The sequence below is a fragment of the Harpia harpyja genome, chromosome Z (assembly GCF_026419915.1).
Source record: "Harpia harpyja isolate bHarHar1 chromosome Z, bHarHar1 primary haplotype, whole genome shotgun sequence".
NCBI lineage: Eukaryota > Metazoa > Chordata > Aves > Accipitriformes > Accipitridae > Harpia > Harpia harpyja.
The window spans coordinates 75873332-75894122 of NC_068969.1; the positions used below are offsets into that span (position 1 = coordinate 75873332).

General features: G+C 39.4%; 1 protein-coding gene across 2 annotated transcripts in view; it reads left to right on the top strand.

Moving 5' to 3' along the window:
• The window catches only part of MAMDC2 (MAM domain containing 2), a 63765-nt gene extending 44071 nt beyond the window's left edge, over positions 1–19694 (top strand). The window contains exons 10-14 of one of the 2 annotated variants that reach the window (XM_052778594.1): positions 10344–10437; positions 12116–12268; positions 17071–17327; positions 18372–18456; positions 18743–19694. In XM_052778594.1, coding sequence (XP_052634554.1) covers positions 10344–10437; positions 12116–12268; positions 17071–17327; positions 18372–18456; positions 18743–18804 — 651 coding nt within the window. In that variant the 3' untranslated portion in view covers positions 18805–19694. Of the gene's footprint in view, positions 1–10343; positions 10438–12115; positions 12269–17070; positions 17328–18371; positions 18457–18742 lie in introns of those variants that run through there. The other variant, XM_052778595.1, reaches the window with a different exon arrangement.
• Positions 19695–20791: the final 1097 nt, after the last annotated feature.

Below are 20791 nucleotides of genomic sequence, written 5' to 3' on the forward strand. Positions count from 1 at the left end.
TCTTTGTTATCTGTAATCCTAAGTGAGTTATACCTGCAAAGTGAAATAGAGTTCCCCAGGCAGTACAGTGGGGAGTGGAGTATTTCTTCAGAGCCTGGCTCCCATGGGAGCCCTGATAAAGGGGCTTCCTACCAGAAATGGGGCAGTGTTGCTCTGGTGTCCTCAACTGTAGTCGCACTATTTGTGGAGATTTCACTTGAGGAGCTCTAATGAGAGCTGGTTGTGTTTTGGTTTCTCAGCAGGCTCCACGTTCAGTCTTTTTTGTTTGTTTGTTTCCTACGTGATTCTCATCACTGTACTCAGTTACAGATTTTAATTAATCTAAGAAGTCAGTACGGGTAAGTTCTGGTCAAAATGGGGAGCTGATCCTATTTTCCTAAACTCAACCACTGGGTTAAAATACAAAACCAGAAGTCAGTGTAATTAGAGGAATGGACTTGAAGTATTTGCAATGTCTGGTTGGACAGGTCACTTCATTATCTCAGCAAGTTAATAAGAATAACAAAATATTTCACATCACCTCTTGAGTAAGTCCTCAAGCTGCTGTTATTCCTCAGCTCCACTCTTTTCACAAGGACTGACTTTTACACAAATTTGTGTAGGTGCTACTTCTGCAGTTATCCTGATTGCTGTAATGGGTTTTCACTATCTGTGGGTCATCTAAGGAGGACCAGATGGATCGCTACCTCATGACACTGAGATAAATCCAGCTTTTTTTCAGAGTGCAGTAGTACTGTGAACATATGAATGAAAGCTTGTCTTGTAACTCAAGTATTTCTAAATTACAGACAAACATCTTAAGCATTTTCCCCACTATAAAGTAATTTTTCAAATGGCAGTAGTTATTGAGTTTAACTTTTCTGGAAAAAAAAAAAAAGTGGTTTTCTTTGAAGTAAATACCCTGTAAAAGAAAAAATTGACCAGAAAAAAAGTTGCCTAACGGTGTTAAAAGGGAAATTTACGCTGAGAATTTCAGTCCTAATTGTTGGCTAGTGTTTTCTCTCGGAGATCTGATACCTTAAAAAATTGATGTGATTTTTATGTATGTTTTTTAATGCATTAAACATAACAGAATTTCTAATTCCCTTTCAACTGATATAGAAAAAATAATTTTATTACTGCCCAGCAAGTGCATGATAGAAAAGTCTCTCATATTATCATCCCAAAATACTTGCAGAAAAGTATTTTTCTCTTTTTTTTAAATCATGAAAAGGTATTGGTTAAAAAGGCAAGCTTATAACATACTTTTGCCATCTCCTGTTTACGTATTTCTTTATTAATTCCAAAAAGGTTCAGTAGCTTGTGTAACGTAATACACTGTATGAGTAGTGATGACAGCTGAGCATGACTGTTAAAAATGGTTTACAGCCTTGTAGGTGGCAGATTTTTTAGCATCTGACATTTACATGGAAAATCTTTTCCAATATGAATTTATGAGGAACTATTTTTATGTTTTCCTAGAAATTAGTATATCTAAAACACTTGTGAAGAAGCTTGCCTGGGATGGAAATCTTTTCATGAATTGCAGCTTTCATGTCTGTAGTTACCAGTCTGTCTGTAGGCAGTAACAGATGGGGAAAGCAGCACAGAGGAAAATAAAGAAGTCAAGGGAATATCCTCACTGCTTCTGAGCCCGAAGGTCTGCAGCAGGGAAGAAACCCTGTGCTCTGCAGCAGGAGGGTTTGTTGGCCTCTGGCAATTCTCAAAACCCTTCAGTGGGTCCTTCAGGTCTTGTGATGGGAAAGCCTTCTTTCCCATGGAAACAAGTTGCAAAATGATTCTGTTGAGGAGGCATTTCTCAAGTATCACAAAAAGTGAGATTTATTGAGCTTTAGAGAACTTGGCATGTGTTCAGCATATCATAATTCAAACGCCCCTTAGCCAAATAACTATGTATTTGGCGGTGAGGTGGGGTGTGAAGTTCTACCTTACCCTTGTTTTAAACCTATTCTCTCACACTGTCTTTTTTCCTGGATTGGAAAATTAAATTAGGTTTAGAGTAGGGATTAATTTTCAGTTTTGCATATGTAATAGAAGCCATTGGTACATAATAAATCATGCGCAAGCTATAATGTGCTGAACTTTGTATAACGTTTTTATGGTTTTCACGATGGCTGTGTATATACATCATCAGTTTATAAAGTTTTCCTTAGACAAATAGTAGATGGAAGACAACGGGTGAAGTCCTGAAGCATGTTATTATGGAAAAGTATATCAAGATATGTTTACAGCTGAGAAGGTAGCATGTGAAAGACAAATGATGCCAAAGTTTAAGTGTGTGTCTGCTTGCCATAAGGCAAGGGTGAAAAACTGGTGTAGTTACCAGATGTCTGCTTGTAATATTCACAGGCAGGCTTGAATGAAGTTGAACAGTGAACCCAATTCTGGCTTTTCCGTGCAATCTCATGCCCAACTCTTCAACCTTAATAATTTAAAAGGTCCTTTAGTGCTTTATTTTATTTGTTTCTTCTTTTCCAAGCCAACAGAAGGAAATAAAGGAGCACTGTGTATAAAGCATTGTATAAACACTTAGGTTAGTTATCTGTAAAGATATGTCTGCCTAGGACCTAGTGAAATAGCTGACAAGGAACACTCATTTCAGCAGCTGTCTTCATTGTAGGCCAGAGATAGAGGTGCATCAGAGCATGTTTCGCCTGACAGCAAGGAGTGGTGGGAACCAGCAAGTCAGGGATTACACTTCAGTCTCTGGAGGGAGAGGCAGTATAAAGAAACATGAGAGAAACAACCTCGCTGAAGCTTGACCTTTCTTGTCCTGTCTCCTCCAACCTGTCCTTGTGTCTTTTGCCTCCTCACTGATGCATCTTTGTCTTCTCTATCCTGCCCTGTAGGCAGCAATTCTGCACACCCCCTCCCTTCCCTGTCATCCCCCCCGCCCCATTCCCTATCTTACTCCTCAGCTCTGGACAGTCCAATTTTTTTCCCTATAATCCTGTCCATGTCCCAGACTGTTTGCCCTGCTTGTCTGAGTTCTTACAAATTTTAGGTTTTCAAAAACTAATGACTTGACAGAAAGCACAGTTCTGGCACAAAGACCAAACCCTGACACTTTTCATGTTCTGACTCCAAAGCCTAGGAGTGCCCAAGCTTTTCAAAGAATTTTTTAAATAGGGGCAAAATAAAACCTTTTTTCCTAGCCTTGTTCTCGGAAATGATGGAACTGTTTTGGCTTAAGTCTTCCAAAACAAGCCTGAAGCAAGGACCCAGCATGGAAAGTCTGAGCTGAAATCATTGCATCTTGGCAATGTTACAAGCAAGTGAAAACCAGTTTTTTAATGGAGTGAGGTGGTCTCAAAATAAGGTAGGGCTACCACCTTTCCTCTAATACAGATGTGGTGGCTGATGTGCCCATCATATTGTTTTCTGAGATGCATTATGTCTAGACTTGGATGATAAGAAGTTGTAGGCATGCACAGTAGTTTGGCTGATCAACTTCTTGGTTACTCGGTGTACTTGTAGATAGGGTCAGTGCCTGTGGAAACAGTAAACAGTCTCCTGCCAGTTCCTTAATGGCTAGTGAAGTCAGTAAGGCAGTTGTAATGCTGCTTTGGCCAGGGAGTCCCGAAGGTCATAACGATTTTGCAGCCGGAAAACAATTGTTCTAAAATACCTGATTACCTATGTCCTTCATCTTTCTTCTACTATGAATCCTACTCCCAAGGCTTTGAAAACAATACAAAATCTGTCTGATGTGTTTTAATTTTGGTAACATACTTGTTTGCATCAGGACAATAAAAAGGCTCAGATTTTCATCTCTTGGTTTGTGTAATGGTTTTTGCAAGTTCTTTTTCAATTAGCTAACTGCAGTCTGGCATGGATTGTTGGCTTGAGTTCTATGAGCAGGAAACATGAAGCTGGCCAACAGGCTTTAATATGACACTTTGAAAATACCATGTTGAAAAGGTTAGGTGGGTATGATCCAGCTAAGCAAGTCATAAATGTTTATACATATAGATATATATGTATATATGTGTACATACTGCAAATACATATGCTATATAATGCTAGCAAGAAGGCAGGAAACTTAAAATCCTGATTTCTCAATTTGTACTTTAGGCACTCTCTCTTTTAGATAGTGTAAGTACCTATGATCCTATACACATACAGTATTGTTTTTATACTCTGTAGTGCCTGGGGAATAAATGTGGGAAGGTAGAAATAAAAAAAAACCCTCCTAACATTTTTAAAAATAAATGAAACCCTTCATGCTTTGTTCTATAAGCCTCTTAAAGGGCAGCATAAAAATCTGAGTCTGAAATATGTGGAGTCTTTTGATCTGATTGAATGTACTGAAACTGATCTTGCAGGCCAATACATGGCAGAAAAATGTCAGAGCTAAAAGAAAAGAAAGAAAAATTCACATATGCCATATGTAACCTGGAGATGCTCACATGCACCGTGGAGCAAGTATCTGCATTTTGATACTCTGTGTGTGTTTGTGTGTATATGCTGCCATGGAAAGGTATTTCTTTTATGCAACTTCACAGGAAAGTTCAAATGCCTAGATTAAAATGAAGGTTTGAGTGCAGTTGGGTCTATTTACATCCATTCTGTTCATTTCTGCTAGATTTGGTTCACCATTCTGAAGCTCAGGTTTTCAAAAGCAAACATTTGATGTTGTTTATCCATTCATGCAAGTTTTTGCAATGTTACCTAGCACTGTAGTGCTTGAATACCTCCCTGGGGTTCAAAAACAAATCCTCAGAAAGGTAGCTGACATCGTAACAGCCCACCCTACTTCCATCAGAGTCGTTGTGGCAGCATTTCTTGGGTTTTAATTCTTTCAATGTACTTTTCTTCCTCTCTGATTTTTTTTTTCCTCACTCTCCTTGAGTTCCTCTGTTTGTTTTCACCCATCCTCTGTAACTAATTTTAGTTGCAGTTGTGAGAAAGCAGAATCAAATGACTGAGTGTTGCACTTCAATATTTACACGTTTTAAAACAAACAAAAGGGAGGACTTTCTTGGGAATGACTAAACACTGAAATCCTTTGCTGCAGGATGCTGTGGAAGCTAATAGTATACATCCATTTAAAAAGGGATTAGGCAAATTCATGGAAAACAGACCTCACAGTGACCATAAACACAGTGGTACAGGTGTGACCTCCAGTTCAGCAAGTTCTTCAACTCTCTGGGGGCTGAACAAAATATAATGGCACAAATAGCTTTATGGTTGATTTGTTTCTTGTACTGCTGTCCCTAAACATCCATTATTACCCCCCTGCCTTCCTAGGGCTTGGTAGGAGTGTCTTTGGACCTTTGTTCTCACATCATCACTGTGATGATGCTCAATATTAAATTATTCTAGCATTTGTCTTTGCTGCTGAGAAATTTGTGTCTCCTGCTTGCCCACTGAAGTCATAGGTAAATGACTAAAGCAATCTTGGATATATGATGACGTCCTAGATCCCTGTGAACAAGTATAAACGACACAGTTCTCCACTCAAATACCAAGTGGAGGAGAGGAGACGTCCTAGTCCTCATCCCCTCCTCCTCCTCTGAAAAACCCTCACTTGTGTCAAATAAAGGAGCTTTTTGGTACTGTTCTGACGTGACCCTTGATCAGTCTTCCCACGATAAGGTATGCAACCTAAAGAGGTTGGAATGGGCTGCAGTTTTATAGTATGGCCCTTCTGTCCTTCCATCTCTCACCTCTAAAGCAAGAAACTTCTTAAAGAACAGCCACTGGAAATGCCAATTTACAATAAGAAGGTTAGGGTCTGAAAATAGTAGGATTAGTGCTTGCAAAATGTGAACGCCACTGTCTTGTGGTGTTTGATATACTGTTATGGAAACAACATACTGGAAACTAAAATTTATTCAGGTTAGAAAGTATGACTTAAGTGGCCTGCATCTTCACAGTAGCTAAGCAAGGAGATATCTTGCATGAAATATTACATACCTCATTTTGGTATCTGTGATATTTAACTGACACTTCCTTTTTTTGCTCAGTTTTTGTTCTGGGTACTTAATATTGTGATATTACAATGCCACATCATCTGACAAGTCTCCTAAGTCTAAAGGCAAGAACCTTTCCCTCTTATAAAAAGAACTAAGGAAACTGTTTCACTGAAAAGAAGATAGAGCCATAATAGCAGATTTCTGGAAATCTAGGAGGGCCCTGGGGGACAGCTGAGGATATCGGTGTCCTGTATACATTTCTGTACAGGCAGTATTCTCTACTAGACCGTGCAATCCAGTGAGTACAGTTGTAGCATTAACAGCCTGTGGCCCTAGGTTGTTCTGTTAACTTTATGTTTCTCTTTCATTGTTTGTTTCTGCAACCCATTTACCCTTGGACAGGAAAGATTTTAAAAAATATTTGTTCAAATGTCACAAGCTTATTACCAATGTTATCCAATTATCTATGTAGAAGATTTCATAATCCGTTATTTTTCCTGCAGAAGCTCATTGTATTTACATGGCAAGAAATTGAACTTGCCTGGCAAGTGCCATTTTAAATCATTTTATTTTAAATGACAGAAGCTTGCAGGCATTCTAATTTTGGCTTAATAGCTTACTTGGATTCTTGATAAATGAGTTTCTGACTGTTTAAGACAAAGAAAACCAAGCCATTTAAAATGTAGTTTAATTAAGCTAGATAAAAGTAATTTGGTCTACACTGATAACATTTGTATTGAATAGCCCTGGGACAATCAGAGTGGTCCTCCCATTCCCTGTGCTGGTGATGAGTCACTGGCTTACCCGCTTATATGGCTGTGTACTAGTGTAACTGACTGAAAAGTCAGGCTCCCGGTTTTGTGAAAACATCTTGACTGCTTCTTTGTGTCATGTCACACTTTTGTTTCTGGTGCTGGAATTACTTTTGGATTTCATAATACTGAGTTTTATGTCACTGTATGGAAGCTACAGCAGTTGCTTCTCACAAAAAACCCACCTCAAACTCCACTATAACTGCCTTTCTCCTTTAAGACATTGAACCAAAATATGCGTGTGTAAGCAACAGACTGAGTTTTGTGTCTACACCAATATACAGTATGTAGTTTAAACCTAGGAATATTCACTAGGATGGAATTGGGTGAATTACTTTGCTGCAGAGGCATAGCTTGCTTTTAAGTCACCAGATCTGGCTGCTGTCACAGTTTTTCTTTTGTTTAGTTGGTCTGGCTCTCTAATTGAGCAAGAGCTATACTTTCTGGGATAAACAAGTAGGAAAGAAAATACACAGAATCCACAGGGATCTGGGGGCATCTTCTCTCCTTGTCTCCTGTTCTCAGTCCAGCTTCCTCCAGACCTCCTTTTACAAGTTTCCCTATTAGTTCTTCCTTACACTGGAGGTACGCTACTGCATGTCCTACTCTTTTTTCTCCTCCAAAAGCAGGTAAACTTCATATGCATGCATTTTAACTCATTTGTAGAGATGCAGAGTGCTAAGGATGAGAAGTCCCTTCTACTTCACTCAGTGTCTGCAGCACAACCCAACAGCGTGTCCTGGGAGAAGTCAAACCCTGCTTGCTCTACCAGCTGTTCTCCTTTGGTGTTGCTCATTACTGATATAATCCAGGATAAATGCTAAGAACTGATTATTGATACTTTGAGACTGCAGGCCAGGAACATTGATTAAGCACTGGAAAAGAAACAAACCAGCTTCCAGAAATCAGGGCAATGGTTTGGAAGGAAACTAATGCCCTGGCTGTGTCCTGTTATTGGAACAAAAAGAGACATGAGAGGAAAATATGTTTTATTTTTCAGTAACACAGGCAACAACTGCCTGCATTTGATAATGGTTTTAATTTAGCCTCCAAGATAGCATGCAAGTCCAGGAAGATTTGTTACCTAGTTTAAAACAATTAGTATGTTGTTCATCTGTCATGTTTTATGAAGAAGGTGTGAGCTGAGCAGAAAGATTGCCCTATTCTCTTCTCCAAAGCATGAGATAACTTCATAAAAATTTCTTTTGGAAGAATTGACCTAGGAAATACTTTAATTCAAAACAAGAACAAATGTAAAGCATCATGAGATTAGTCCTATCGAGACTGTAGAAAGGATTCAGAGAGCTGACATAGGGTGATGAGTAGCTGAGTAAATCCAAATTGATACAATTTTGGTAGGTAAAGTTCAAATAGTCAAAGATGTCCCTTCATGACAAAAAAGGGACATTTAGGACAAAAAGAAGAGTGAATAAATTTGACCTGTGAATAAAAATATCTTCTACCCCGTTGCTTAAAACTAAATCAAGAATATAGCAACAAAATAAGCCAAGGGGACAATGAACTATTTCAGTACATTTGCTGTAGCTAATACTGGAAACTCCAAATTCCCAAGCACAAGCTCCCCCATGCCCATGCAATTATAAAGGCTGCTCATGGCAGCATGTCACTCAATGCCACAAAAAGCAAGTGGAGAATTAGTAATGCTAAAGCTACAGATGACAAAGCTGAACAAGTTTGCAAGTGTCACCGAAACAGATCAATCCTTTGACTGTACAAAGGCGACTGGTTCAGTGGCCTTTGAGAGACCAAGAGTTATTGTTGCGATGCTTTTGAAATAGAGGGCTTTCTGCAGGATCCAGTGGGTAATTACATACCTTGTATGGAACAAATTATTGCAATTTAAGAATAAAGAACTTGATCCTGCTCCCAGTGATGTCAATAGGAAAACATGACTTACAACATGATTCCACAGTGTGGAAATGTTGTTTCACAAAACGAGGACTGACCTCACCCTTTCATGTGTGGTTTTCTGAAGATTCTTGGGTTTAGGACTATAATATGTCTTTAGTTTATTACAAATGTTCACCAGAATGCATTTATTAAAAGTCTGGTGAATGACGTCCACCCAACATCAGTATTTATTGTATGCTTTATTCCAAGAGATGCTACCATTTTTTAATAGATTGTGCCTGTTTCTTGAGAATGAACTTACAAAGTAGGAAACAATTTTTGTCCTGTTAAGCCTTAAGGCTAAGAGAGCAGCTCTACAGGAAAAAAAAAAAGGCCAGTTTTTGGCCACGATACACTGAGCAGTTGTGCACGCTGTGCAGGGGCACTCCTCAAGTCCATACCTGTAACAGTTTACAAGACAGATAATCACTATTACCAGGATTGGTAGCACTGAATGGAAAATGGTTTTGAAAATTGCTCCATCTTGAGCAGCATAACCCATACATTCCTCAAAGGTTTAAGTGTAGTTACATCTCAGGCTGTTTTATAAGCAGATGGGTAAAAAAATACTACGTAGCAAAGCAATCTAGCAAAATCCAGTATAATGACCATATTGAAGATGTTACCGAGCCTGTTAAAAGAGGACATATTAAATAATGCATGCACGACTTTTAACAACCTTTTTGTATCCACATGAAACTGTCAGTCAGCATTTAACCTCAAATATGTAACTGAGGTGTTTACAGTTGTTCCAGAATACTAAACTGTTAGAAGTGGCACTCATCCGTCTCTGGTCACTAGCTCAGACCTCATCACAAAGGAATTGTTTTGAAAAGCTCCTCCCAAATTTTGGTCATAACCCCAATGGTCAGACAGATAGTTTGCAGTAGTTAGGCAAAGAAAACTGCCAGCAGTATTTTCACAAAATAAACCTTACTGTGTCTTCTGTAATTCGAACATACCTCTGTCAGCCTTGGGAGAAAGGCAGCTGGGATTCTTACAGTTTCTTTACATTTTATTTTGTCATCTCATGAGTGACTTGTATTTTCTATGGCAGAATTAATGTGTAGTCAAATAAAACATCTTGGAAGCTATTCTTATCTTCGTAAACCCAGATGAACACTGTGAATGATGCTTAGCATTTCTAGCCTCCTGCTCTGTGATATCACGGCCTTGTGTCATTTCTGAATAATTCCATTTTATGCAGTAGTTTCATCTCATCTCTATTGTTCTTCGTTTTTTTTGCCACAGCCATTTCTCTTGGCTATCACTCTGCATTACTCGTTCAAATTTATTTTTCCATGGATAAAACCTCCTGGTTGTAAGGATAAGATAGCTGAGGACATTTGAGCTGTTCATGTTGGTTTTTGGGGGGGAAAAACCACAACCTCAGTGAGTCATGTTTTCTCATACACTAAAAAATACACGCTCTCCTAATAAAATGGAAACTACATACTGAGATACATCATTTGCCTATAAAAGTGAGAAAACACTTGCTATTGAATGAAAACATACATCTAAAACCCACTGGATTTGAAATTTCAGTCACTGGCAGTGTTAATATGTGCCAAAACAAAGTGGATTCATCATTTCTGTTCTATAGACGTCAAAATTATTAGCGCATGTGGAAAAATCTAAATTTCCATACACTTAACAGTGCTGGCTTTTGTTAGATACTTGAAACTTCCTTCATGTATTGCAGGTTGTCTTTGTCAGCTGGTGTAAAAGCTTCTGGGACTGTGGACTTGTAGCACTGGATGATATATCATTCAGCCTGGGAAGCTGCCAGGCTGCTGGTAAGACCATGTATATTTGTCGTCCAACAGCTCCTACCCTTTTTAGTAAGAGTTCATCGCATACCTTCATTTTCCAAGCCCATCCTACAGCTGCCTTCATCCCACCGTGGTTTCTTTTCTTTTCTCTTTCCAATAAATATTGCATAAATTCTATCTTTGCAGTAGCATACATACAGCAAGGGCCAGTTTTTGTTCACAGCAGAACCAGCTAACTCCTAATTAACTCCACTGACTCCAGTGCAGTTGTATATAGATGAGCATTCCTTTTGGGGAACTACAATTTAAAAAAACCAAAACAGTCCAGGTGAGGGGAAAGTAGTTTTCAAATGGCTTTTAGGAAACCAGAAATGGACCGAAAAGCAGTATTTTCAAAACACAGCATTATTCTTTTAAGTCCAGAAGTACAGTTGTGCAAGGCAAAGACACAATCCCTTATCGGAGTTGCAGTTCTGTGATGAAGACTAATGAGTCTAACTCTCTCTCCTGTAGTGAGAGGAACTGAATGTTTTTGACTGAGACTTTACGCTCTGACATGCACAGGCTAACCTCTCCGAACTCACCCAAACTCCTTCTTCTGGGGCTTTTTGAGGTTTGACAATGCAATGATTGTATCCTAATTTAGAAACCATTCTTATGAGATGGGCACAATCTATAAACCCATTCTTCTTCAGAATAAAGCCATGCCTTTGAAATGGTGATGAGGCTGATCTACCGTACCATTTATATTTCCATGTAATAATAACTATTTAATGACCTCTTTTGATTGGATTTCATGCATTCAGGCAGCTAACCATTACAGAACAGAGAGAAGTCACACGTATAAAACAAGATGCCATTTTTCTAAAGTATTTCCAACAATTGTCTGTTTTGCCTTTCTGTAGTTCCTAAGTAATTTGAAAAGGAACCAAAGGTGCAGAACTGACACTTTGGTATATAGTCATACTGGGACTTGTCACTGACGGCAGCAAAAAAATGCTCGAAAAATGCCCCAGAGTATGTGAGGCAACAAGGCTTCCTCCTTTTCAAAAGGTGAAAGCAGCTCAGAGTGTCTCCTTCTGAACTACAGATTCAGATTATAGCAGAAGAGCTGACAGAAGCTTCCTGGCAAGCAGCTGAATTGTCAACCTTTTGTCTTCTGCATCATCTAATAGAACTGAAATAATGAAAATACTCTAGTAATTGCAGCTCTGTGGTCTGTTGTATGCAGTATTAGAATATGGTGCCAAGGCAACATAGGAGAGCTAAATGTGGCGTTTGATTTCAGATTACAGAAATGCCAATCTTTGACAATACTCATTTAATATGCATGTTGTACATGCCGGAGCTCATTAAACTGCTTGGGGTGCCACAGTAGTGGAGAAAATTACACTGGTAGAGCCCATTGTGGACAGAGTAAGAGCTATGATGAGATAATAAACTGCACGAGATGCTTTAAAGAATATTAGCATATGTTAGTGAGCCAGACTAGGGCACAGATTTCCCCAAAGCTGTGAAGAAAATGAAATTAAATTTTGTACATCAGTTTGAAGCTAGCTTTTATAACCTTATGACTACTGTAAGTATTGCTAGATAGATATGTGGTTTCAGCAGGTGAGTGAATGCAATACATACCTTGTGTAATCTCTCCCTGTACCTGTCTAATATATTTGCAGTTTTAAACAGTGTCCTCTCCTTACAGATCTATTGCTGCCCAATCCTGGAGAGTGTACTTTTGAAAAAGATGAGTGTGTGTTTACCCAGAAGAAGAGAGGTCGTGGGAGTTGGCACAGAAGGAGGGGTCCAACTCCCACTTCTTACACCGGACCGAAAGGAGACCACACTACTGGGGTAGGTGAGTTAAGCTCCACATTGAACTTCCAGAACAGAGATCGATAGTTAATAAAAAGTACTTTGAAATGATAACCTAGAACACAGACCAAGTTTTTACTTTTCTCTTCAGAACAGTTATTAATCAAACGAAGTAAACACGTTTCTTAGGGACCCACAGATGGTTTTGAGAATGTGATGTTTAATCTGAATTACCTGCAGACCAAGTGGGTAATTCGGTCTTTGTGTCCTAAAGTAGACCTTTCCTTTGGGAGAAAAAAGGACAGGTTGACTGTGGTGGGTAAACCCTGGCTGGACAGCAGGTGCTCACCAAAGCCATTCTATCACTCCCCCTCCCCTCAGCTGGACAGGGGAGAGAAAATATAACAAAGGGCTTGTGGGTCGAGATAAGGACAGGGAGATCACTCACCAATTACCACCATGGGCAAAACAGACTCAACTTGGGGAAAATTAACTTAATTTATTGCCAGTCAAGCAGAGTAGGGTAATAAGAAATAAAACCAAATCTCAAAACACCTTCCCTCCACCCCTCCCTTCTTCCCAGGCACAGCTTAACTCCTGGGTTCTCTACCTACCCCCCACCCCACCCCAGCGGCACAGGGGGACGGGGAATGGAGGTTGTGGTCAGTTCATCACACGTTGTCTCTGCCACTTCATCCTCCTCAGGGGCAGGACTCATCACATTCTTCCCCTGCTCCAGCGTGGGGTCCTCCCACGGGAGACAGTTCTCCAAGAACTCTCCAACGTGGGTCCTTCCCACGGGCTGCAGTTCTTCATGAACTGCTCCAGCGTGGGTCCCTTCCATGGGGTGCAGTCCTTCAGACACAAACTGCTCCAGCGTGGGTCCCCCATGAGGTCATGATGCCTGACAGAAAACCTGCTCCAGCATGGGCTCCTCTCTCCACGGGTCCACAGGTCCTGCCAGGACCCTGCTCCAGCACAGTCTTCCCATGGGGTCACAGCCTCCTTCAGGCACCCACCTGCTCTGGTGTGGGGTCCTCCACAGGCTGCAGGTGGATATCTGCTCCACCGTGGACCTCCCTGGGCTGCAGGGGGACAGCCTGCCTCACCATGGTCTTCCCCACGGGCTGCAGGGGAATCTCTGCTCTGGTGCCTGGAGCACCTCCTCCCCCTCCTTCTTCACTGACCTGGGGGTCTGCAGGGCTGTTTCTCTTACACATTCTCACTCCTCTCTCCAGCTGCAGTTTCTGTGCTGCAGCAACTTTTTTTTCCCCTTCTTAAATATGTTATCCCAGAGGCACTACCACTATCGCTGATGGGCTCGGCCTTGGCTGGCGGCAGGTCCATCTTGGAGCCAGCTGGCCTTGGCTCTGTCAGACATGGGGAAGTTTCTGGTGTCTTCTCCCAGAAGCCACCCCTGTAACCCTGCCGCTACCAAAACCTTACCACACAAACCCAATACAATGACTCTCCAAACCCCATGGAAAAGCCTTCTTCCAAACCCCTAGGTTATGGGAATATTCTGTGAAACTAAAAGGCAAACAAGTGGTTGGGATCTCTTCTTGCATAAACACCTTCCTGTTCAAACTTAGAAGAAAACATGGATAATAAAAGAGGTCCCACAGACCTTTTATCTTGAAAATCTCCTCCATAACCTCGTTGGTGTAATATAAAGTATTTAGGCAAGAGGGGCCCCCATTAGCATGAGCGAGCGCACAGAAAACTGCATCAGAATTGCCCCCACACCAGGGGCAGTACCTGTTGACTTTTGGAAATGACGAAGTGCATCACTGCGTTGGGTGCTCATGTTCCTGCAGAGGACCTCAGTAACAACTCCACTGACTTAGTATAATGGATGAAACTGCCCTAAGGCTTGTGAACTTTAAATGCTTACATAGGTCTAAGAAGGCTTTTGGGGCCTTTGGATTTGCCCTCCTTCACAGTGGCTGGCATTCATTCAACAAGTTATAAAGTCAGCTGCAGACAAGCTGGCTTATTCACAGTAGCCATCTATCCAGTCTGTTAAAAATTTTAACTGGATTACAAAAGCAGTTGGCCTCCTCAAAAGGCTCACCAAAAGCTATTATTATTCTGTCAGCTGTGATTGAGTGTAAACCACATTAAGCATCATCAAGCATAGTTATTTCAGCTGTGCATATGAAGTCTTGCTCTATGCAAACTTAATTCAAGTGACTCTGGAAAACCCTTTTGTTTCTAGTTAACAAAATAACAAATGCTTCTAGTTAATAAAATAACAAATGTTTTGTCTTGTTTCTGATCTCTTTATCTAAAAAGATGTCTTTGTGCATGTTCAGCAAAATTTCCCTTCCCTATCTCCTGGTAAAATTTCTGTAATAGCTGCATCTTCAGCAAGGTATGGAAATTGACTAGAGAGACGTAAATTCATGGTGTGGGGGACTGTATGGCCAATATCCTACTTGTGGAATTGAGAATGCAGATGGGAATGTTTCTCTTTGGCTTGAAATTTCAGATCACCATGAAATTATATTCTTCCATTGTTAATTCTAAACAGTACTGATTCTGGGTAGAAACATGAATAGCCTTCAGAGATAAGTAAGTTTTAAAGCTTAAAACTTCTCTTACGTGTTATGAAATAAAACCTAGAAACATTACTTACAAATCTGACCATATTCTGACCAGAACTATTGGCTAAGTTATCTAACTGGAAAACGTAGGCTATCTACAAATCAAGAACATTTTCCCAATAATGATACCTTTGTACTGTGGAATGACTTTCAAAGGGGAATATTGAAATTCTTGTCCCTTTTCAATTTAAAAATTAGATGACATTAGAGTGAATTAGATGACGTACTGTCTGTAAGTCTTTGTTACCCATGCTCTCCAGTTCTTCTGCATCAACTAGACATGTGACCACCAGCTTTAAAATAAGTGAGAATTTTTCCTAACGGTTTTTAAAGTTCATTTGAGAATTTTTATTTTGAAATGTGGGTGAGACTCTTGGAGAAGCATCTGTACACCATCTCTGTATTGTCTGGCGGACCGTTCTTTTTCTACAAAATATAATCCAAAAGGACTACATCACATTAAAGTTGCTGGTTGTTTTGGTAGGTAACCAAACTCAACTCCATAAAAGGATTTAACATTCAGCTTGTTTTGATGCCTTCCCCCCTCCCCCCAGTTATTCCCTAGACAATATATTTTATTCTTCCTCTTTCAAATACTCTATATGTCCCAGCTCTTGTGTTTCCAAGGACAATAACCATCTCCTTATAGTAGAAGCAACACTTAAGAGTTTCTTACTCAAGAACAGGAATGGGCTGTTAGCACAATTTTCTTGATCTCTAAGGCAGAAACTGTCTTTAGACCTATTTTCAGTTTATGTAGATCACTAATATCTGAGGCTTCTGATTCTGAGATCTGAGGCTGATGGCTCAACTTTAGAACTGGTGAAGCAAGAGAATCTTTTAAGCCTGGCCTCTGACAACAATGTTTATTCCTTATTTCACACATCTCTTTGCAGCAAGATGTGCTGAGAAATGCATAGATTTGAATTCACAAAACCAAGAGCTGATCTAGTCTTTCCAACAAGTTTATAATATGATTCAGGCCTTAGAACTAAAGGCAGGTTATTTTATTAAACTGTAGTATGAGCTGTAGGCTTTGATTTGTAACTCAAGGAACGTTTAAGCATTGTGAACATCAAAATTCCCGCAATGGCTTGCACTAAGTTTCATGTAAGTAGCCTTGGGAATTCTCCAACACACTGTATGAAATTATCTTTTCTTTACAGACCTACAGCTGTACATAATTTTCCTTTTCACCTTTTTTCTCTACTGCTGCTCACCACCAAACTACAACCCAGGTCAGAAGGGATGTCTTCAGCATGGGTTTGTGTAGATAATAGGATTCTGGGTATCATGAGGGACACTCTGAGCATCCACTGGCTGCTCTTTCCACTGTCAGCTTTTCTCCTGCCTCACTGATCATTAGGAATCCCCTCTCCCCCTGAGGGCGATCTCAGTGCCAGGACTTGTGGTGGCAGAAGGGCAACTTGTTTTCTCCAACACCACAAAAAGGGAGCAGTGGGACTGCATGAAGAGCTGCTGCAAAATCTGAGTTTGCTGCCTGCTGGCAGAGTGTACATCATCTCAAGCCACAGAACAGCTGCCACATGCAGCAGCAGACGGGATGAGGTGGGGATGCTCCTCAGTCTTCTGACACACCTCAGTTTCCTCCAACTGGAAATAATGGAATGATGGATTGGGGGTGGGGGGATGTGTAATTTGCCTGCCACCAATTAATGACTAATTTTTCCACAGATTAGAGTTCATGACAATCTTTCATTCATTCATGGATTCTAGAGAGTCTAGTTTTCCTCACTTGTGTCTTCACGTCTTGATCACAGAAAGAAAAATATTGTTGATGTCATATGTGATTTAAAAGAGGTATTTCAATTCATTTGCTTTGTTAATAGCGTCAGCTCCAAACATTGCATAAACTGTACCCTCAGATGTACATGCAGCTGTCTCTGAATTCCAACTAATGGACCAATGTCAGAGTGCATTCCTGGTTTATGAACAGCTGTGATTTTGTATTCCTTTCTGTTGCTATGTATTTCATCAGATATAAACAAGTTTTTAAGTGTTCTTATATTAGCATTCACAAATATTACCATTATTATACTACAAAATTATTACAATATCACAAATATTATAGTTCACAAATACAAGAGTCTACAGCATAAATATCTGTATCAAAATAGTTTCAATCATAGTTTTTTATATAATGAGCATGTTGACCATAATGAACATGCTGAGAGAATGTATTCTACTTTGCTAATATTTGCTTGTATATCTTTTTAAGGATACTACATGTATATAGAGGCATCCAACATGGTCTACGGACAGAGAGCATACCTAGTTTCAAGATCACTAAGAGGAACTGGAAAACAGTGCTTGACATTTTTCTATCACATGTATGGAGCTGGGACTGGATTATTAAGTGTTTATCTAAAAAAGGAAGGTGATGATGAAGAGATTCCTTTGTGGAGGAGGACAGGGGAACAAAGCATCTCATGGTTAAGGGGACTGATAGAATATGAAAGCGATAGAAACTACCAGGTAAGAAAAAACAAACAGAAAGCAGTCAAAATGGAATATTGAACTGAACTATGTGCTAGAATCCACGTTTTGGGTTGTATAAAAAAAAAATTAAAATGTTAAAATGTAGAGAGCATTGAATGGACACCTGAACAAGCTGAAGTAACATGTAATTTCTTACAAATGAAGGTAGGGAGGGAATTATTGAAGACATTAATAGGTTGCAAGTATGAAAATAGTTCATTAATTCAAAATTTTAAAAAAAGTATTTAAATGCTGTTTTCCCATCATTTCTTGTCAGTAGTGGTAATTTTTATTTAGATCACTTGTGCAATTTCTTTTCCTTCAGCTGTCTAAAGCCCTGTCTAGATTTGACATAACCACTAAGCTGTGATAAAACGGCTGCTTCTTGCAGGATAGTCTTTCTAAGGTGGCACCAAAGGCAAGGAATGATGCAAAGCCAGAACTCTGCCTTTGGTTTCAACAGTGCCATCATTTCAATATTGCCAGAGATAAAGCCTGCTTTAGTTTCTCTGTCAAAGAGGAAGCTGAAATTGCTATTGACTGAAACAGCACTGGGCACAAAACTGCACAGATCACTCACGAAAGCTGTTGTGTGCCTTAAGAGCCTGAAAATTAATTGGGGTGGGGTGGGGGGGATACCTTTTACTGAAAAGCAAGTTTAGCTTCATCAGTAAGACCATAACATAATATTGTAATGCTTTTTTTCCCCCTCAAGTCTTGCTTGCATATGGGCAACACACTGCGACACATTTGGGCTGAAAAACAAGATAGAAATGTCACATCACTAGAGAAAACTTATCGGTGGTCTATAACACACAGCAATTTCTTAACAAATTGTGAGAACAGATTTGCTTCCTTTGGCATAGCACACACCCAAATTCTCTGACCAGGGCAATCCGTCCACTGATGGAGCATAGAAGTTTCTTTCCAAGAAGCAGGCTTTCAAGACACACTAGATCCTTGAATAGACTGCATGGGTATTATATTTTTTCAGTCCTTCCTCCTGTGGGATTCATGAAAAGCTGTGTCTTACCTTTACAGATTATTTTTGAGGCAATCCGTGGTGTGTCAATGAGAAGTGACACTGCTATTGATGATATTCTGTTCCAGGCAGGACCCTGTTTAGGTAAGTTTAAGCCTAGCAATTCACAGTGCTTTTAGTAATGAGGTAGGTGATAACTTCTTCGCTTGAATCCCCACTGAATGGATCTGAATTTAGTATCATGCTGCTTGGTTAGTGCAGAATTTTTGTGTTCTAATAAGATGCGAGACCATGCTCAGAATCTGGACTAGTAAAGATGCTGTGGTGGTCCCATTTAAATCCAGCATGGTAATTACATTCTGTCTTATGCATTCTTTTGTATGGTAAAAATACAAATAATTACAGTATTTCCCCCTTCTTTGTATTCTAGAAGTGGAAGAAATTCAATTCTCATCAGGCTATCCTGACAGCTTAAACGAAATTGAGTATTAAATACAGTCTGCTGAAAGGAATGAAGTGCGTAGAAGATTTGTGTGTGAGAAACTGCACAAACTGCCTATTTTAAAATATTTTTTAAGTAAATACTGGACTGGTTTGAATATGCACCGATATATAGGAAGAACTCAGAGCACTCATGTTCCTTGCCTTTGCAATGAAATTATTGACTCAGGGCTTCTTAGACTGTTTTTTTTTCTCTTTTGCATGATATATCAGTTATTATATAAAGGCTTCCCATTTTGCACAGAGCAGTCATTTTAATGCTTTCTTTTTTTTTTTTTTTTTTTTTTAACCTTTCTGGTATATAGTTAAAAAGAGGAAAGTAAGGGTGCACAATTAAAATCCAATATTGTGTTATCTTAAATCTGCATTCAGTGAATGTTTTGTGTTGGGTACAGAATGGATTTTTGTTAAGGAAATTATAAATATTTTGAAATAATAAAGAAAATAGTATTAGCTACTAGTAATAGCCTACAGGTTAAGTGCAATTATTCTTGACAAATCTCTCTGGGAAACTCTTAACACTCTGCTGGCAATTTTTTGTGGTTTTGTATTCATTTACTATAACAAATATATTTGTCATCCTTGCCAATAACAAACTCACTTTTAGAGTTCCAGCATAATTCAGTGTAAGCTGCTGACATTTTGGACTGTATTAAATGAAATGCTTCAAAGCTGTATGTTTTCTGGCTTACAAGTCTTGGGGATTTTTTTTAATCAATTTGTACACTCACAAGGAATGTACTTACACTTTACCCAACTACAGATGCCTTGCATTTATATTAATAGGAAACTTGTTAATTTTTAAGATTTTATGTGTTTGTGTGTAAGGTTTTGTTTTGAAATTATGATAACTTCCTAATAAAATGTAACTTTGAAAATCATCTTATTGTTCTGCTCTAGACTTTATAGTGACTGGTGTAATGAGAAACAACTGAACCTAATATAGTAGCCTGAATTCAGTATTTTGTGTATGAAGAGAATGAAATGTGTGGGTCACATCACCTAAGATAGCTGACAAAAAGCAATCATCTGATCTGCTGCAAGAAGTTCCTGTATTGACCCATAGAAATTATTCTTAACAGCCACCACATTCAAGATGTTGCTGCAGGATGTGAGCCCTGAAAAGGGGGAATAGCCTCTTCTCCTTTCAGAACAAGTACACATTTCTCCTAATGGTGTATAAGGATCAACAGTACCTGGGACAATCTAGCCACTTGCATCTTTAGTAAGTTTTCATTTTGATGACACAAACAATTGAAGAGCTTGTTCAGTTAAATACATTCAGTACTAACATGTTTGTTTGACCACACAGATGGAAGCAGTTTATTATTTCCTAGAAATTGAGGAAGAGCAAAAAGGAATTGACATCTTAACTGTCTATCCTAGCTACCTACAGTCCCCATTGGCAGCTGGTTCTGAACACATCACTCTTGCTATTATTCTGAAAATGAAAGCAACCAGAAACAATGGGCTGTTGCCTAAGAGTCACTATCTGTAAAGCGTATGCTTTGGTATCAACATTCAGATCAAATTATTAATAAGAACATAAGCAAAGTACTCTATTTCGCTCTCACTGAGCGTTCTCTAGGCACCTCACCAGTGCAATGATTTTGTCAGTTCGCTGAGGGTAGTATTTATCCATAGGGCATGTAGCACTGTGCTGACTGCAAAAAAAGCCTAAGTTCTTCCTTCAGTAGGGAACAACAGCACCTTTACACCCATTTCTTCCTGCAGGAATTAAAGAACAGAAGGAGAATTTCAAAGGAGGCTTTAAATTACTTTAGTGCCTGCTGAATATCGGTTTATAGAATAGGAAATTCACAGACTATTGAAAGAATGGCTGCAAAACATCTGAAAACTAGGGAAGGTGCATTAAGATTTCTCCACTGGCAAACTTCAGTTTTATGGTGAGATAAAAAACATTCCATCAGCTCTGTCCAGATAGGAAACTCCCTGTGCAACTAACTTCTGCCCTGGA